Below are 19677 nucleotides of genomic sequence, written 5' to 3'. Positions count from 1 at the left end.
TCCCAATTACTTAAGAAAAGCTTACTATGCGTAGAATTCAAAGAGGAGTAGCGCCGATGCGCGTCTGTTCCCAATCAGATCGAGTCTGAAAGCTGGAAGGCACCAGGAGGAGGAGGTGCTTTTCAACTAGCAGACTCGATCCCATTGGATACAGACCGAGTCACTCCCATGCCTGGCTGCTGGTCCCGCCCTGCTGGAGAAACACCTTAATTGCCTCTCCCTTTTTTATTTGTTCTGCCTTTTTTGTGCTTCGTCTCTCTTACTAGCCTTCCTCCTTCTCCTTCTCTTTCTGTCCGCTCTTTTTCTTGTCTCTTTTGTGTTTCTCTTTCTTGTTCTATTTCCACTAGTATCTCTTCGTCTTGACTTCTGCTCTCAAGTTCCTCCTTATTTTCCTGTTCTTCCCGTGCAAAGTGTTGTTCAAAGAAATCCTGCGCTTTTTCAATTGTGTCTACCTTATATTTTTTTGCTTGCCGTATTATGAGTATGCCTTCTGGTACTAACCATCTAAACCTGACCTTGTATCTTGTTAATTGTATTGTGAGAAATTGGTATCGTTGTCTCTGGTCCCTTATTCTGCGTGGTATTTGTTTTAATACTATAATTTCTTTACCTTTGTATATTATAGGTTCCTATCTTGTTTGTATATTTCATCTCTTGTTGCTCTTTTAATAAACCTTATATGTACCTCTCTCGCCTTTCTCTGTCTTCTCACATATTTTGTGTATACTCAGTAAACTTTGTCCAATTCTCTTCTTGTTTCTAGTTTGTTTTTTCCTAAGGCTTCTGCTAATATCTCTGCTATTTTCTCTTCCAAGTCTTCATCCTTTTCTTCTGGAATGTTTTGAAATCTTAAAAATAACAAAACTTTTTCCATTTACAGATGTGCAATTGACTCACTTAACTCATTATTTAATTGTAGGGCTTTCTGCTCCATCTTTTCTATTTTATTATCAACTTGCTCTAGTTTAGATTCCACTTTTTGAATTCTTTGTTCATTTTCTAGCATTACTTGTTGAATATCACAAATTTTATCTTTCATGTTTTTAATTTACTCCTTCATTTCACCAATTTCAGTCTTTAATTCTTTGTGTAGCGTTTTTGTTTCTTCGTGGTTGTTGGCTATTGCATCTTGAGTTTTATTCATTATTTCCTGTATGGTTTGTAATATTATTTGCGTATTTTGCAGGTTCATTACCGGATCTGATTTATCTTTGCCAAGTGTGGTCGTTGTTGATTTTTGACTTGTAGATGAAGCTATAATAGGTGAAGAGATTTTTGCTATTTTTTTACCTACTTTAGTGATAGTTGCTGTAGTTGTCATCTTTATCGTTTGGGCAAAATTCTCCCACCTTTGCATATGAGAAAGTATATCTAGGTATTCTCTTTTTTAAATATTTTTCACACAGAGTATTCTATATTTAAATACACAAATATATCTTATTTTTTACAATCTTTGTATCTCTATTGTTCTTTATGCACTTGTCCCCTTTCTTCTCCCACACTTGTCTAATATACTGTGTATTATTCTTAACACTTTCTTATGTATGTTATACTTATATTTTTTTATAATTCTTAATCACCCTAATACATATATTTATATGTAATACATATATTTATATGTAATACATATATTTATACAGTTCTATTTTTTTTATATTCCTCTTAATTTCTTAAATTACCTTTAACTATATTTGTTTACTAAACCTAGATATAAATATATGGAGTTGTCAATATAAATCCAATATTATTCCAGTTAATCCAAGAGTCAACTTAATCAACTTAATTCAGTTCGATAATTCATTCAGTTCCATTTGGTTTATAATCTGTACCCTTTTTTAAAAAAATCCTAGATGTTGCAATATTACATTAGTCTTACTTCCAATTTCCTCTTCAAATTCAGCTTTTAATATATCCACAATTCCACCAGATGGCTCTTGTTTCTTGTTTCTTCTTCTGCTTCTTCTCCTCTTTTTGTTTTTCCCTCCTTTTCTATAAGTCCAATCAATCCACTATTCCGTTTTACACAAGTGTTTGTCCATCGAAGTTCAAATTTCACAAATCCTTTGTCTTGCCAAATTATATTTCATTAGCCAATATTTTTAGTCTCTATTTTCCGGTTCAAATTTAAATCTTTAAGTCCTTATTTATGTTTTCAAATTCTCTTCATCTCCTTTTATTATCTCAGCTCATTTTTCTTTAAGTCTCTCACTCACCAATCGTTGCAATTTGTGGATTTCAGTCTGGGCCCCAAACTGCTGTGCGCTGTTCTCAATCTATTTTATCTCTCCGATCTGCAGTTTACTTCATTTTAGCTGCCTTCCCAGACTCCCTGTGTCACTCTCTCTCTGCCTTTTCTCTTCCGCACCTTCTCTTTATCACACGCCTCTCATCTTCTTCTGGGGTTTTTCCTCTGCCGAACATTGCTGTTGCTTTTCACTCCTTGCTTCACACTTATGCAGCAGTCATCACTCCAGGCCAGCCATAAAGATCAACTTCCTCTCTGTCAGTTTAAGAGTGCTGCTCCTGACTACTCGGGTGGTTGCTTTCCACCCCCAGCGCCTACGGAGCTTCCTCTTTAGTTTATTGATCTCTCCAGGATAGATAATGCCCTAAAAGCGGGCTCTTAGCAAATATTTTTCAGGGTTTAGGGACAGAGGACCGTTCCCTCACTCTGCTCCACGATAATGTCACTGCCGGAAGCCTAGTCTCCAGGCCTTTAAACATCTTAATTGCTCTTAGTTACTATTCTCTGGACTTTTTCCAAAGTTTGAAAATCTTTTTTGTAGTGTGGTGACTAAAATTGGTTGCAATATTCTAGGTGTGGTTTTACTAAGGTTTTATAAAGTACTAATACTTCATGGCATTTTGATTCTATGCCTATTTATACAACCCAGGATTGTATTAGCTTTTTTTGGCTGCCACAGAACACTGCTGGTTCATATTCAAGGACTCCAAGGTCCCTCTCACAATTACTATTTTTGAGCCAGGTCTTGCCTAAAACCTTTGGTTTTTCCTATCTAAATTAAAACTTTGCTTTTTTTCATATTAAAATTCATAGTGTTGGATAGGGTTCATTGTTCAACTCTGTCAAGATCTTTTTGCCTCTTGAGCTTGTCTTCTGGGGCGCTGGCTATGCCTGCCATCTTAGTGTCATCTGCAAATTTGATGAGTTCTTCTAATCTCTCATCTAAGTCATTTATGAAGATATTGAAGAATACTGGGCCTAAGACAGAACCTTGGGTACCCTAATGCTTACTTCTCTCCATGTAAGGTAAAGGTAAAGGTTCCCCTCGCACATATGTGCTAGTCATTGCCGACTCTAGGGGTGGTGCTCATCTCCATTTCAAAGCCAAAGAGCCAGTGCTGTCCAAAGACGTCTCCATGGTCATGTGGACGGCATGACTCAACGCCAAAGGCACATGGAATGCTGTTACCTTCCCACCAAAGGTGGTCCCTATTTTTTCTACTTGCATTTTTACGTGCTTTCGAAACTGCTAGGTTGGCAGAAGCTGGGACAAGTAACGGGAGCTCACCCCGTTACACAGTAGCACTAGGGATTTGAACCGCCGAGCTGCCGACCTTTCGATCGACAAGCTCAACGTCCTAGCCCCTGAGCCACCGCATCCCTTGTAGCACTTTTCTAATCCTAAAGGACTTCCCTGATGCTCTGGGATTTTTGAAAGATATGGTACAATGGTTCTGAGATAGTATCTATTTAGATTGTCCAAAAATAGGTATAAAAACTGGCCCCTCAGCCCCTCCAGTTGAATTCAGTCATTTTACTTGTCCCAAGGATTTTGCTTTTAGACATTCCTGTTCTTAGCTGTCCTACAGAACCCTTCTTTTAAGACAGAGCTTGCCTGTAAGTTCCAGGACGAGATATCATTCCAAGGTGGAAAAATGTTTCCTGCACAACTCAGGAAAATAAACAGGTGACCAGGGACCCAAAGAAAGAAAAAGGAAACAGCAGCAGCAACAAATAAAAAAGAAATGTTACAGAGAGCTCTGAAAAACTCCACAAACTTAGTAGTTGGTACTAGCTGATGAATTATGTTTAGTTGAATTGCGAAAGGGAAATAGATTTTTCCTTTTCTTTTACAGGGAGTAGAAGATCTGATTGGAATTCTGGAAAGGCACCAACCATATTTTCCTCCTTTCCTCAATAGAGAGCTCCCTATACCCTGTTCTGCAAGTGATGGGAGAGCAATCCTAGTACTTCTTTCATAATAGATACTGAATGCCTGACCATTTAGAGGCAGCTTTTAAAAAATAATAAACCATCCCCCGCGCTGTACAAACTGAGTTGGAAGAGGAGGCTAATTTGGTTCTTCTCTAAATTAAAAAAAAGGCTTAGCTTTCCTCCTCCTTTCTTCAGAAATACATATCACCTGAAGATCCAACCTTACCTAAGATAATTGTTTACTAAGGAAGAATAGGGAAACCTTTAGGAAACTTGTGACTAAACTTTGGGCTATCTTAAAAGAGAAAGAGAGTGAGAATTTAAACAAGGGTAGAATGACCTCTCCTTCTCCTTGGATGCTAATTAGAAGTTGCACCTTAACTTAGTAAAAATTGCTCTCTCCCATTGGGTAAGGAAAAGTAAATAATTTTTTAGTCCATTACTACTGGGAAAGGCACTAATATTCCTCCCCACTCCCTCAAAATCCTTAGAATGCTGTGAATGCTTACCTTTTTTCCCATGAATTCATTCCTAAGCCATTTAGCAAAAGCCTACATAAATGAAATGGTGACTGTAGCGTAGTAGATCTTGGCATCTTCTGATTTTCGCTTTTTGTATTATGATTCAGATGGTATCCATGAACATATTCATTTTCTATGCAACTTTGCTGCATTATTGCTTCAATGATATCATTAGCTTGGGCATGACTCATGACAGAGGGGGATGGGGATGGCTCATTTAATTTTATTTGTGGATGTAAAAGACACTCAGGACTACTACTGCCAATCTTTTCTAGCAACCTATCAAGAGCATCTTCTCCATCATCTATCTGAATAAAATCAGTTGGAGACTCAAAGTTCTGCTTATTTTTTTCCATAACCACAGACAATTTTCTGTTCATCTGATCTACTGAACAAGCAGCTAATGGTCCATACATCAATTGTCCATCCCATGAATATTTTCCAGAGATATCCCTAACAATTACTCTTACTTCTGAGAAAGATTCTTCCAATTCATCATCCATCCCCGTTTTTGAGGGAATCTGGAGGTAAGAAATGACAGCATTGTCATTAAATTCAAAGATCTGTAAATTGGGGCTTCGAAAGACTTCAGGTGAGAGTTCAGAAGATTCCATACAAGAATTGTTGTGATTTTCACTAATAAGACTATGCAGAACAGCAGGTCCTTCAGTCAGTGGATAATGGCCCAAATTGTTAACTAGATGTGCCATAATCATTCGTGCTGTCAGTGGTATTAACTCCAAGCTCCTCCGCTTCATTTCTGAAAATAGTTAATCATAGAATTAAAAAAAAATAAAACAGCCGACAAACACACACAAACACACACACGCCTTTCTCAATTTTGAAACTTAGGACAAGATATATTCTCAATTTTTATATGTTTCTAAAATGAGAAAGGTACAAGATGTACAGTCTGACAAGAAATTAACTATTAATATAATTTTAAGAATAATATCTAAAGATATGCTAGTTGTGGATTTGAAACTAGAGATAGGTTTGCTCCAAGTATATTTAAAGGTACCACATTATTTAACCATAAATTGAAGGCTGAAGAATATTAGAAACAGTTTTTCATAAATCTACATAAGAGAGCAAAAGATCAATATTTCAAATCATCTGCAATAACTGTTTAATTTGCTCCTATCTGTGATGCTGTGATACTTTGGCAACAATATGCAAGGTGTATGGTCCAGACTGAAGTCTACTACAGCAGTTCCCAGCCTTTCCAGCTTGGCAGCCTGGCCCAATGTGAGGGCGGATGACTGGCAGGCACATGCACACACACACAGAGCTCCATTTATGCAAATGGCAGGCACGGGCATCCTTCGCTAATGCAAATTGAGTTTTGCACTTAAGCAGATGGTGTTTGTGCTTGCACATGAAGTTCCACTCACACAAGCAGAGGGCGCTTTTGCTCACATGCAAAACTCCACTCTTGTGAGTGGATGGCACTGGCACAAGAAGCTCCATTCACATGAATGGAGCTTTGTGCATGAGCGCAAACGCTCTAGTCTCGCATGAGTGGAGTTTTGTAAGTGAGCACAAGCATGCTATGCTATGCTCTGTAAGCGGGTGAGAGGAGCTTCACGCATATGGGCTTCCCATCTCTCCTGTGGCCCAGTTTCGAACAGGCTGCTGCCTGGTAATGGGCCCATTGGAGAGTTACCTTATTGCTTCCCACCTTTATGTTCCAAGAAAGCGACAGCCAATTATTTTCCTTCCTGTAGACAAAGCTTAATGCACAAAAATATTTGATTTTTTAAAAAATGTTTAAATTTATTTATATAAATTTATTATGTAAATTTAAATTTATTTACATAAGAAAAAAGAATGGAGATGAAGCAATCAAATGATAAACTTGATTATATTGTTGCTGCCATGGAAGTAAGTGGGAAGGAAGGAAGGAAGGAAGGGAAAAGAAAGAAAGAGAGAAAGAAAAGGAATCAGCTGGTCAGTTGGTCTTACAAGTCACATTATACTGGGATACATATAAAGATAATCATAGAACTGTTTGGCACTTTAAGAAGTAATATTAGAAGCAGATCAGAATTTGACAAAAACAGCCAAAGTAATAAGAATAAACAGTCGAAATAACAAAAATGTGAAAAAGTCCACCCTTAACTTTATGGCCTGTCAGAAAAAAAAAATCTAAAGGCTATGCGCAAAATTATAGATTTGGTTTCCATATATCATATAAAAAGTTGATATGAGACTTATTTTTAAGGTATAAAGTTATAATTGATGTTGATGCATAAAACTTAATCTGCCAAAACTTCAAATGTTGGGATTGAATGTAATTTTCAATGAAAAGCATAGAGTATCATAGCAGTATTTATCATCTATAAAGCCAAATTCTCATACTCCATAGGAATCTAGGGTTTGATTATATTTAAGAAGAAAAAAGAACTGGCAATAAAGCATAAGTAAGTATTTAAAATTTGTTTAAACTTATGATGAACTGATTTCTAAAGCTGTGAGCTTTGTACATTGCCACCAGATAGGAAATAACAATCAAATCTGATCGTTATATTTCCAACAGTGTTTTGATCATGTATCTTTGATGATCAACACTGGATAATATACTAACTAAAGAATTCTCATGCCATTTTTTCCTAACTATAAAATTCACAGTAAATTTAATATCTACCTTCCACCAATATTTCCTTTATTGCATACCAATTTTCCTGTAATCATGTAGCCTTTGACTTTTTTGAATCACTTTTCAATAAACACACACACACACACATATATACACACACACACCCCTTAATGTAATATGGGTATATTCTATGTGTTAGAAGCATTTCAAATTCAGATAAATTTCTTAATATGTCACCCTATATATCCTTTTTCATATATGGAAAATTTGTACAGTACATATGTATAAGGGGCATATACCCAAACACACAACTATGTAATTATAAAAAGTTATATATATCAAAATGCACCACAACTGCTTTTAAAATAAAAAAACTGTGAACCATTTGCTCTGTAATAATTTCTATCTTCCCTTTAACATCAAAAGTAAAACAGCACAGAAGCTAACGGCTTCACCTAGTAAGAGCTTATTAATTCAGAGAGAAATGTTATTCTATCAACTATTAATCTCTCCCTGCTGCTTCTTTAACTGCAAGCTCTCTACATTGATTTAAGATTAATAAGCAAACTGTTAAGATATCAGTTAGCAATTGTTTACTTTAAAAGTTGAGTTTAAAAAATCCCTGCACCATTTCAACTGCATTTGTAGGAAGGGAAAGTTAACAGATCTGACTATTTTAAAAAAGAAATACATTGACACAAAGGAAGACTAAAAAGAAATGAACTTTATGAGGTGGCAAAATTTTAATATGTATTTTATATTAATAAGAAAAATATATATGAACTGTACTGTGAATTGTCAAAGTAATGCCATCTTTTATACATGATAATTGAGTTTATCTATTAAAAAACTGGATATATTTTATTTATAGAACAATAATAACCAAATTATTTCTGTTATTTGTTCCAGATAACAGTTTCATTTATGAAATCTGGTTACAAAGAAAAAATCTTCAAATTTACAGAGATATGAGAAGCCTGTTGTTTCTATTTTTTTATTTTTATGCAGATATTATCATCTTGCAAAAATATTTGAAAACCACTACATAAGCTAGAAATTAGTTAGCAGTGCAGCAGTTATGTATAGGATGATACACGTCTTCCCAATATGTGCAAATTCTCCAACTTAAATAAAAGTGAAGTGCACGCGCACGCACATACGTTACTTAAATCTCGTAAGATTGACAAACCTCATGGTGCTCTCATCTTAAGCCTTAATTATTTATTCATACATTTTCTATTACACCTTCTTCTCTGGGAACTCCTCCCCCCTCAGATTATCCCCAGTTAGATTGGGCTTTAAGTGACTTGCCAAAGGTCACTTAATGAGCTCCACATTGGTTGATCTAAACCAATACACCACACTGGCCTTCTGGAGATATGGGACAAAGAATACCACAACTTAGTGAGGTTTGATGATTCTATAATATTTTGATTATTTTAAACACAGCTTTGATACCATACTAAGAACCATCTGCAGTTTTCTAGTAGGGCACAAATGTCCCTGGAGGAGAGACTGAATGTCACCATGATCTGGGTTATTATAAACCATGAACCTCAGCACAAACACAACTAAAATTACTGGGTTCTAGATTATTATTGGAAAAGCCCCCTATAAAACTTTGTTGCAAAATATTATAACGAAAGAATGATTAGGTTTCCTGTGTTTGCATATGTCAGCACACAATTTTATCTAATTATGAAAACTATTCCAAAAGTAATATTTATTGAAAAGGAAGCTCCCCCCCCACTTGTCTTGTTGTAGCTCTTTGAGAAAGTATTGCATGATGGTCCTGAAGAAAGATTTGAAATGTGGAGACAAAATTATAGTGACAGAAGAGAAAGAAGTCAGGTGGAAGCAACTTGCATTAGTACAGTACATACTCCAACATGCTGCCTCCAAATTAAAGATTTATCATATCTTTAACATAATGCTTACAGTTATTAGGCCTCAGTTCTCGTAAAATATGTATTTTTCTTTTCCAGAGAGTTTTTCAATGAAAAGCAAAAGATGCTGTTCCCTTTCAAATTATTTGTTACCTTCAGCAACAGTGAGCAAATTATTCAGGTCTGCAGAAGACTGAACCAGAATCACTTCAGAATTCCTAACATTTCCTAAGGGCATAAAGGGATCATATATCTCACTGGAGAGGTCGGCAAGACTTAAAAGATAATGGCTTTGCTGGGTGTACAGGCTTGAACCATAAACACAACAATTCAGGATCTGCAATAAAACAAAACAAAAAACATATATAAAATGAAACACCACAAAGTTATTCAAGAGAAAGGACATTAGGAATGTTAAATCATTCTAACTTGAGCTTCTAATAATTATGAACACTACTAAACTAAACCTGAAACTACTTGAGTAATTCCTAAAACAATATCTTTTAAAATGGAAGATATAGATATAAGGAAATAGCCATAATCCCAAATGGGGTACTGAAATGATACTGAAACCTGTTCTTTCACATTTGAAATACATCATGAATATAGAAAATAAATGGGACAATGATACATTTGAAAACATATCTAATACAAGAGCAATCAAAAAGAATTAATAATGCTCAAAGCACACGTGTTAAAGACAAAACTGGTATTAACAGTAAAGGCAGGATCTCAGAGAGCTGTACACAAAGTCTGACGTAGTTCATCAATCAAAACTATGGCTTTTTTATAATTTTGTTTCGATTCAGTATGCTGCTATTCATATACACAGGTATTAGGAAATGAAGTATTTAGGAATGACCATTCATGCTTACCCTATAAATATAACCCAGCAATGGAGTATTAGAAGAATACTGATTTTCAAAACTGGAAGTAAATACAGGCTCTAACAGTGTCTTCACTGGCAATGTCATGCACCAATCCAATAAACAAAGTAACAATGAGACTATAAACTAAAACAGAAAAAATGTCCAAATATTAGTTACACTTAGAAAGTTGGAAAACCTGATTAAACAAAATAAAATTTACCAGGAAATATATGATATGCAATCAAAAGAATATGACCTGAAAAATCTATGAACAAATACCACCCATTCATCAGCAGTAAAGTTATTACCAGTAATCTATTTGAACTCTAAAGCTGAAATTTGCTCTCTTCCCTCAAATCAGCAATTATCAATTATACAAGCCAAATTACCCAATTTAAACATTAGCTCTTCATGTTAACTATGCAATATTGAGACAAAATGAAGGCAGCTAATCATTACACACCTTTTTATCACTTTCCACAGAAGAGTATTCTGCACTTGGTAACAGAAATGCAATAGTGGCAACAAGGACCTGTGACAAAACAATTTTAAAATAAATTTACAGAAATGTTTAATTTCCCAATCAGTCAAAGCATAGGGCAGCTCAAAAATATCAGTGGAATATGAATTATTACTTTGCAATTATTTACCTTTACCTTTTTTCTTCAATTCTATTGCCTAAAATGATTACCAAAGTTTCTAAGAAGAAAAAGAAAATTTTGCAGCAATGTGGTTTTCTTCTCCTTCAGTCAGCTAAATCTCTTGAATTTGCAAAGATGAATTTCAGCAATCAGCAGCTTAATGCCCTAGAACATCCTGCAGAAGCTTTTTATCAATGTTGCAGAAGCTGATGATATGTTTATAATGAATAATGTTTGTGTGAATGGACATATGAGTAGCTAAAATAGAAAAGGCCGTCCCAAAGATAGCAGACTATCTCATCCCTGGCTAAAGAAATGAGTAAAGATTCCCCTGAAACTTAATTTCTGATGCTTTGATATACTTTGAATGTTTGCAAATGATGGACTTACATAAATTTGTCCAACATTTTCCTGTTAAATGAAAGCAGGCAAAGATTTATACAATCTGAAGAGAAGTCAGAGTAAGAAACAAGTCCCCAACTTTCTAAATTCAGGTATTCTGATTTACATAAATCTATGTCCAACATATCAGCACTGGTCCTTAGAATGAACTAAATTCATTGTCCTCCAGAAGGAGAGAGGCAAAGTTTGGGATGACAAAAAACCAAATTAACTTTTGGAAGAAACAAATGATTTGGATGCAATTTCATTGTCATGAAAGAGCAACCCTCAGACAGAAATGCAACTTTAAAAATCTGTAAGTAGATACAACTGCCACTAAAATGAGAATGAACTGTTTCTACAAATGACTAAAGGCTACAAAGAGCTAGCACTATTAAAATCTTGGAATTAAAAGTTCCAAGCAGAGAACTAATTAATGTAATAATCATTTACAATGTTTTAAATATTAAGATATAAAAGGAAACTTTAAAAACTCCATTGCAACTCCTGAAATAGGTATATTTAAAAATGGAACCAGCAAAATATTGGTTCCTGCACCATATTTTGTGGGTTATTAGAAAGAGAATAAACACTAATTAGCTTATATGTTTTGTAGTAAATTGCAGCCAGATGGCTTTGGCAGCAGAGGGAGAGAGGACTCAAATACACCACTACAGAATTACTAGGGCTATATTTGTTGAGAGGGACATAGAATATGAAGTGGTTTGTGTTTTCTAAAAACATTTTATAATTATTTTAAACAGCTATTGAAGTGCACAACATCTCCATTAGCACAGGAGGATTAAAATGTGTCTGCTCCAAAAAAGGCATTACATTTCGCTTAAAAAGCAAGCATTATAAACAAATATCAATTTCCATATATAACTATTTTGAAAATGAAACATACTTCAATAATTTTTTGAGGTAGAGAAATGTTGTATTTCTGTAGTTTTTCCCAGTAAGATGTCAATAACTGAAAGATATCACAGGCTGCTTGTGCAATCTGCTTGTTAGAAAACTGCAAAAATGAAAAACAAATTAATAAGAAATAAAGGACCAACACCATTACAAGTGGATTGTTGTATGTCTAAAAATTTCTTTCTATCATTACATAAATTAACATTAATAAATAAAGTAACATTGTGTTTCCCCAAAAATAAGACTGGGTCTTATTTTCTTTTGACCCCCGAAAAAACAGGTAGGGCTTCTTTTCGGGAGGGTCTTATTTCCCCCCTCCCATTTACCAGTATGAGGCCGGGGGCCGAGTGGGCCCTTGTGCCAGCTTCCCAAAGGGTTGCAGGCCATCCAACCATCCACGAAACGGCTGCTTTCAGGTCGCCTCCTCCAGCAAGTGTGGCCACTTTTGCAGCCACAAAAGCAGCAGGAGGCCAAGCGATGCGCCCCTCGCGTCCTCCTTACCTAAAGGTGTGATGGTTGCAGCAGACCATCCCACCATCCATGAAGCAGCTGCTTCATGGGTGCTGCTCAGGTCACCACCTCCAGCAAGCGTGGCTGCTTTTGCAGCTGCAAAGGCAGCAGGAGGCCAAGCGATGTGCCCCATGCATCACTTGGCCTCCTCATTGCTTGCTGTGCAGAAAACAGGAGGTGAGGAGAGGCCTGGGGGCGGGGAAATGGAAGGGGAACTTGCCCCCGCGCCCTTACCTATGTCATATTTGACAGTTATAGCCTGGGGTCTTGTGATCCCCTTTTCAGACCTCCTGACAGGCAAAGTCAATGGGGAAATCCAGATTGACTTAACATCCGTGTTGTAATTTAACAATTCAGGAAAAAATGGTTGCTGACTTAATCCACACCTGCACTTCTTAGCGTTTCCCTTGTGCACCTGTTGACTGAGGTTATCATACTCTGCTCTCCATTTTTGGACTATACGGTGATCCAACATCTTCTCTTTGAAGAAAGCTGTCAGATTCTTGCCCTGAGAATCCTCCACAATTCCTTTCTTGAATTCCATAGAGTAGCTCTTTCTTTTTGAACTCATCTTGTCCAGGGGTCAAAATATAGATCATTTTAGATCATTAAATCCATTAATCCAAAACCCTGGGTGTGGTGGTGTTTGGGATTTGGCATTGCAGTTGCCCTGGGGTATGTGTGTGTATGTTGGGATTTGCAATTTTTGCAATGAGGTAAAAAATGAGTTTTACCTCATTTTACAACCTTTCCTGCCAGTTGTCAAGAGAATCGCTGCACTTGTTAAGCTACAACACGGATCGAACGACTAGCCTTGTGGTGCAACCAAAACAATCTGGAACTGAACACACTCAAAATGGTGGTAGACTTTAGGAGAAACCTTCCATACTTCCACCTCTCACAATACTTGACAACACAGTATCAACAGTAGAAACCTTCAAATTTCTGGGTTCTATCATATCGCAAGATCTCAAATGGACAGCTAACATCAAAAACATCATTAAAAAAGGACAACAAAGAATGTTCTTTCTGCGCCAACTCAGTAAGCTCAAACTGCCCAAGGAGCTGCTGATCCAATTCTACAGAGGAATTATTGAGTCTGTCATTTGCACCTCTATAACTGTCTGGTTCGGTTCTGCAACCCAACAAGAAAAACACAGACTTCAGAGGATAATTAGAACTGCAGGAAAAATAATTGCTACCAACCTGCCTTCCATTGAGGACCTGTATACTGCACGAATCAAGAAGAGGGCCGTGAAAATATTTGCAGATCCCTCGCATCCTGGACATAAACTGTTTCAACTCCTACCCTCAAAACGACGCTATAGAGCACTGCACACCAGAACAACTAGACACAAGAACAGTTTTTTCCCGAAGGCCATCACTCTGCTAAACAAATAATTCCATCAACACTGTCAGACTATTTACTGAATCTGTACTACTATTAATCGTTTCATAGTTCCCATCACCAATCTCTTTCCACTATAACTTGTTGCTGGCAATCCTTATGATTTATATTGATATATTGACCATCAATTGTGTTGTAAATGTTGTATCTTGATGAACGTATCTTTTCTTTTATGTACACTGAGAGCATATGCACCAAGACAAATTCCTTGTGTGTCCAATCACACTTGGCCAATAAAAAATTCTATTCTATTCTATGTTAAGTCAATCTGGATTTCCCCATTGACTTTGCCAGACAGGAGATCACAAAAGGGGAACACAAGATTCAAGGTTATAACTGTCATAAATATGACATAGGTAAGGGCGTATGGGGCATGTTCCTCCCCCCTTCTCCTCCCCCTCCGGCCTCACCTCGTGTTGTCTGCACAGCAAGCAACAAGGAGGCCAAGCATATCACTTGGCCTCCTGCCATTTTTGCGGCTGCAAAAGCAGCCACACTTGCTGGAGGCAGTGGCCTGAGCGGCACCTGTGAAGCAGCTGCTTCATGGACGATAGGATGGCCTGCTGCGACCATCACAGTATTAGGTAAGGAGGGCACGAAGTGCGTCTCTTGGCCTACCGCTCTTTTTGTGGCCGCCATTAACAGAAGGGGCAAGTGCTAGGGTTGTGGGAGTGGCCGCCGTGAGGCTGTTCCATGTGGATGGCAGGTGTGACCGTTAGATAAGGGCGTGTGGGGTATGTTCCTTCCCACCTTCCTCCCCCAGCCTTGCCTCCTCTCCTTGTGTTGTCTGCACAGCAAACAACTAGAGGAAATGGCAGTGACTGGCTGCGTAGGCGCTTAAATATGGCTTAAAGAACTATGAAGCAGTATATAAAGGCTATTGCTCAGTGCTATTTTCCTTAGAATATCTTAAGATCCCTTAAGAAGGAATGGGGTTAACAATTCTCAAAACAGTTGTGTTCCTAACAAAATATTATGCTAAACCCATTTGCTAAGAAAGAGAAATCTCAGTCACAGAGGGCAAGAAACTTTTTTGCTTTGTTTTTAAGCATGAAAAGCTGAAATTAAGTTATTATTTCAATAGAATTACACAATTCTTTTTGCAATGCTGTAACTCAGCATCTACAAAAGCTTGAATTGTAACAGCTTTGTTTAGATATCAGAAGATTTGTTGCTCTAAAAGCTTATTCATAGTAAATAATTTGTAAATACGTAATTCACTGTCTCTAATAAATGACAAGTGTTTCTGATATTTTCAAAAACATAACAATAGACCAAATAAAAGAACCTTCTGAAAAACTTAATTCTAAGTGAATACTCTTCGTTTGTGGTCAGCCCACACAGTTGAACACACTTAAAATCATTTGCTATGCTTGTACCTTTAGTGTCACACCAAAAACATTTATTGCATCTTTTACTTGAGGATGGTTGGTACAGTGCACAAGTTCTTCACATATCCAAAGCCCAAGACAGCCAAGGGCTAGATATCTTAAAAAAGAAAATTTACTTTGATAAGTCACAAAGTCATCTATATTTTCTAATACTAGTAGGGTTTTTAAATTGAATTATAAACAATCACCATGCATAAAGTTCAGATTGTCTCTGTTTTAGGGTAAATGTTTTTTTTAGTGCTAAATGCAAGTCCTAACATTTCTGCCATAAAAAGCAAGGTTTGGTTTTTTGCCAAAGTTGAATTCATTTTTTTAATTATAGTCTAGCTTTACAATGTGAAGGGTCTTATTCTACATGTAAGCACAATGAAATTACAATTATTTTTTGCCTTCTTCTGTGAACCATTGGATTTACTTTTTTTGTCTGTAATTTACTTTGAGCTAAAATAATTTTTATCTTGGACAGCAGACATCTCTTTCTTTCACCAATATTTCACCAATATACTTATATTTTGTAATTTTTTTTGTTTCATTCAGGATTTTACCTTGAAGCTTCACTTGGTTCCTCTGTGGCATTCTTTAAAAGAATATTTATGAGGCAAAACTAGAAGAAGAAAAAATACAAGAATAAAATGTTTCTTTGGACAGACGTATTACAGATTTTTGCTTATCTTTCAATAAAATTAAGTAGCAAAACTTAAAGATAAATAAAGTTAATAAACTCATTATAAATCAACAAATGAACAACAGTATTCAATATCAATTCTGAAAACTGCTACTTAATAAATAATTACAAAATAGAAAATATTATTCTATTTAAAACACGTTAATATTGGTTTTTGTGGGGAGATAGCAACATTGACCCTCAAATAGCACATCTGACCTCACCGTAACTATCCTTTCTCTGCAAAGGTGTAAACTCTTCTGAAAGCTACTAACGGCTTATTTAAAAGTATTTTTTTTCAAATTCAGGGATACATAAGTGTTATCCATTAGAAATTCATTATGCCTGTTATAAATGACAATACATATTTTTAAAAATACCATTTCCTTAAAAAATCAGGAAAAAGTAGAACTTCCAGGTGGATACTGGTGATGTTACCAAATAAATACATTGTGCAGCTCTTTCAAAGTTCTTCCACTTTTCTGAGCCAATGGATAAACTTAAAATTTTGAGATGATGGTTTGAGTAACTTCACACAAGTGCTGCCATAGGAAAATAGCATACACCTGCAGGCAAACAAGGCATCAGTGTATACATTCATCATCTTATTTTCTAAGATAAAATTCAGCAGTACTATTGGCAATGAAATTATGCTGGAAGCTGTACTTCGAATGCTATGCAAAACATTTAAAGGAAAACTTGTGGGAATATTATTGAAACATCTCTATGATATTACTAAACTTGTCTGTATCATGAAAAACTGTCCCCACCAAAACAAAAAGGTTGTGCAGAAGTAAGTCACCATGTGGATGAGGCAGAGCAACTATCTGATTAAAGCTTTGGAAGTATTTGAGTATATCTATACTCACACCCTAACGCTAACTTTAACCTGATTTAAGAAAATCTTGTTTGGACTATGACATCATGGCAATAATGTGTAAGATATTTAGTCTGAACCATAGGCTTCCATATCCTTCCTTGTGGCTATTCCACTGTTGCTGTGCTCTCCCATCTTTCTGGTTCAGGAAAGCAATAGCCAATCAATTTCCTCTCAATGGACAGGTCTTTCTACATACACATGTATGTACAGTATGTGTGTATGTGAAGACAGAAAAGTGAGTACAGACACATATATACATGCACTCCATCCATCCAACCATCCTTCCTTTAAGGCCATTTAAATAGAGGATAATTACCATTCCTGGTGACAGAGAATTCTATAGTTTACCTATATAATAGATTCACTTTATTTCAGTTATTAACCAGCCCAAAAGAATCCAAAACTAAATTGACAATGTCAGTAAAGTTAAGAAAAACACACACTGCCAAAAAAGATTGGCTGAACGACAATATTTAATCACAATATACTAAATGACTTGCTTGGGCTATACATATACAACAAGAATAAATTAAAATTATAAATCTGGATAATATAAACTTGGAATAGAAGTAAAAAGGGCCGGTTTAGCTCTGCCTGGTAAGGCCTGTTATTAAGAACACAAAGCCTGCAATTACTGCAGGTTCGAGCCCGGCCCAAGGTTGACTCAGCCTTCCATCCTTTATAAGGTAGGTAAAATGAGGACCCAGATTGTTGGGGGGGCAATAAGTTGACTTTGTAAATATATACAAATAGAATGAGACTATTGCCCTATACATTGTAAGCCGCCCTGAGTCTTCGGAGAAGGGCGGGGTATAAATGTAAACCAAAAAAAAAAAAAATACAAACATTAAACAAATGCATATACAAACATATGAATATATGCAGATATAAATAGCAATAGCACTTAGACTTATATGCTTTACAGCCCTCTCTTAAGCGATTTACAGAATCAGCGTATTGCCCCCAACAATTTGGGTCCTCATTTCATCCACCTCAGAAGAATGGAAGGCTAAGTCAACCTTGAGCCTGGTAAGATTTGAACTGCCAAATTGCAGTCAGTGGGCAGTGAGCAGAAGTAGCCTGCAGTAGTGTACTCTAACCACTGCGCCACCGCACCTTTTATACATATACATTCATAATTAAAACAATTAAATTATCCAAAAAGCACTTAAGAATTACAAACTTTTCTTATAGATCCCTGTCAAACCTGGCAGAAATATAATAAAATATCTGACATGGCAGGTATATCCCAAATCCACTGGTTAATGCTAAGCCTGAGGTTAATGTTAAGCCTTAATTATATATTATATTGAGAAATATTTTATTTGTCTTATAATTTCATTCAACTAATTTCAGTGGATAAAACTAAACACCAAAGGATGATATGTATACACACAAAACCATTTTTCTTTAATTCCCTCCCCCCCCACCCATACTATTCATGATTCAATTTCATTCAAAAAAAATCTTTAAATTCTTTGGCATTTCCTCATGGGGAGCTGTTTCTAAGCCTTAATCATTTTGGTTCTCCTTTGCTCCATCTTTTCCCTCTCTAAAATATCCTTTAAGATATCGCTACTCTGGTTCTAAGTTGCCAATAAACTGTTTATCACCTGTGCATTAAGATCTGAATCCCTTTTTGTACCTCAACACAAATAATTTTTTTAAAATGTCTTTTCTATATCATTTAAGAGAATAGCACAAGTTAAATTTGCATAGCACCCTAACACACACTATACAGTGTATTAAATACAACACTAATTTCAGGAAGGCAGCCTGACTGCCTGTTATCGTATAGCACAGCTCACACAGAAAAAAAATTACTTTGACATCTGCAGTTCCTGTTGTGATTCCTGCTTCAGTAACAGATGATAACAATGAGATGTCTTGGTAAAGGTTAGGGAAGCAAATCAGAGATCCAAGAATAGTATTTGCTTCTAAGCGAGGAGCCTGTAATAAACAAACAAATGCATATGTTTATATTGATATATTAATAAAAAATAGATCCTGAAAATATCAAAACAGAAGCCAGTGGTTAAGGCCCCAGTCTAGAAACAGGGAGACTGTGAAGTCTAGTACTGCCTTAGGCATTACAGGCAGCTGGGTGACTTTGGGCCAGTCACTCACTCTCAGCCCAAACCACCCTCACAGAGTTGTTGTGGGGAAAATAGGAAGAACTTTAACACTAAAGCTTTGATGTGTTTCTTATATCAAAATGGCAAAAATTTGATAGTATAACTAGAAGAACTTCCAAAGGTCACAAAAGGAAGGATTGGGGTCCATAAATTCCTTTCCCTTGAACAATTTCAACAACAGTCAATATACCATAGAGGGAAGAACCCACAATTTCCATGAAGAGTTTGATACCATTTTATTCACTCATCAATGTTTTGCTTCTCTAATGAAATTGGTTTGAATTAAAGAAAGTTTCAGTAATTAACAAAATCCCTAATTGCATTTTGGAATATTTAATCTTTGATGATTGAGGACATCCACAGTACATTGAATTCCGCTGCCAATTTCTGATATCACAAACAGTCTTTGACTTAGGACCACAATTGGGACCAGATGTTCCACCATAAATAAGTGCAATCATAAAGTGAATCATCATGTAAACTGGACCTGATTTTATGACAATTTTTAAAGTGGCTGTTAAGTGAATCTGATTTCCCAATTGTCTTTGCTTGTGGGAAGCCAGTTAGTAAGGTTGCAATATTCAATTACATGAGTACAAGATGCTACAATCATCGTAAATGCAAGCTAGTTGCCAAGTACTCAAAGTCATTTTTTCAAATCATCATAACTTTGAACCATTGTTAAATTATCAGT

General features: G+C 36.1%; 1 protein-coding gene across 1 annotated transcript in view; it reads right to left on the bottom strand.

Moving 5' to 3' along the window:
* The window catches only part of RALGAPA2 (Ral GTPase activating protein catalytic subunit alpha 2), a 194481-nt gene that overhangs the window by 86525 nt on the left and 88279 nt on the right, over positions 1-19677 (bottom strand). Inside the window, exons 30-37 of the mRNA XM_058176610.1 lie at positions 18673-18798; positions 15850-15908; positions 15293-15401; positions 11985-12095; positions 10519-10587; positions 10062-10199; positions 9340-9523; positions 4690-5461 (exon numbers count right to left, since the gene is read on the bottom strand). Of these exons, the coding sequence (XP_058032593.1) occupies positions 4690-5461; positions 9340-9523; positions 10062-10199; positions 10519-10587; positions 11985-12095; positions 15293-15401; positions 15850-15908; positions 18673-18798 (1568 nt within the window). The remainder of the gene's footprint in view (positions 1-4689; positions 5462-9339; positions 9524-10061; positions 10200-10518; positions 10588-11984; positions 12096-15292; positions 15402-15849; positions 15909-18672; positions 18799-19677) is intronic.

The sequence above is a fragment of the Ahaetulla prasina genome, chromosome 3 (assembly GCF_028640845.1).
Source record: "Ahaetulla prasina isolate Xishuangbanna chromosome 3, ASM2864084v1, whole genome shotgun sequence".
In the NCBI taxonomy this organism is placed as follows: Eukaryota; Metazoa; Chordata; class Lepidosauria; order Squamata; family Colubridae; genus Ahaetulla; species Ahaetulla prasina.
Note: the sequence above shows the minus strand (reverse complement) of the source record. Positions and strands in the feature narration are given on the sequence as shown.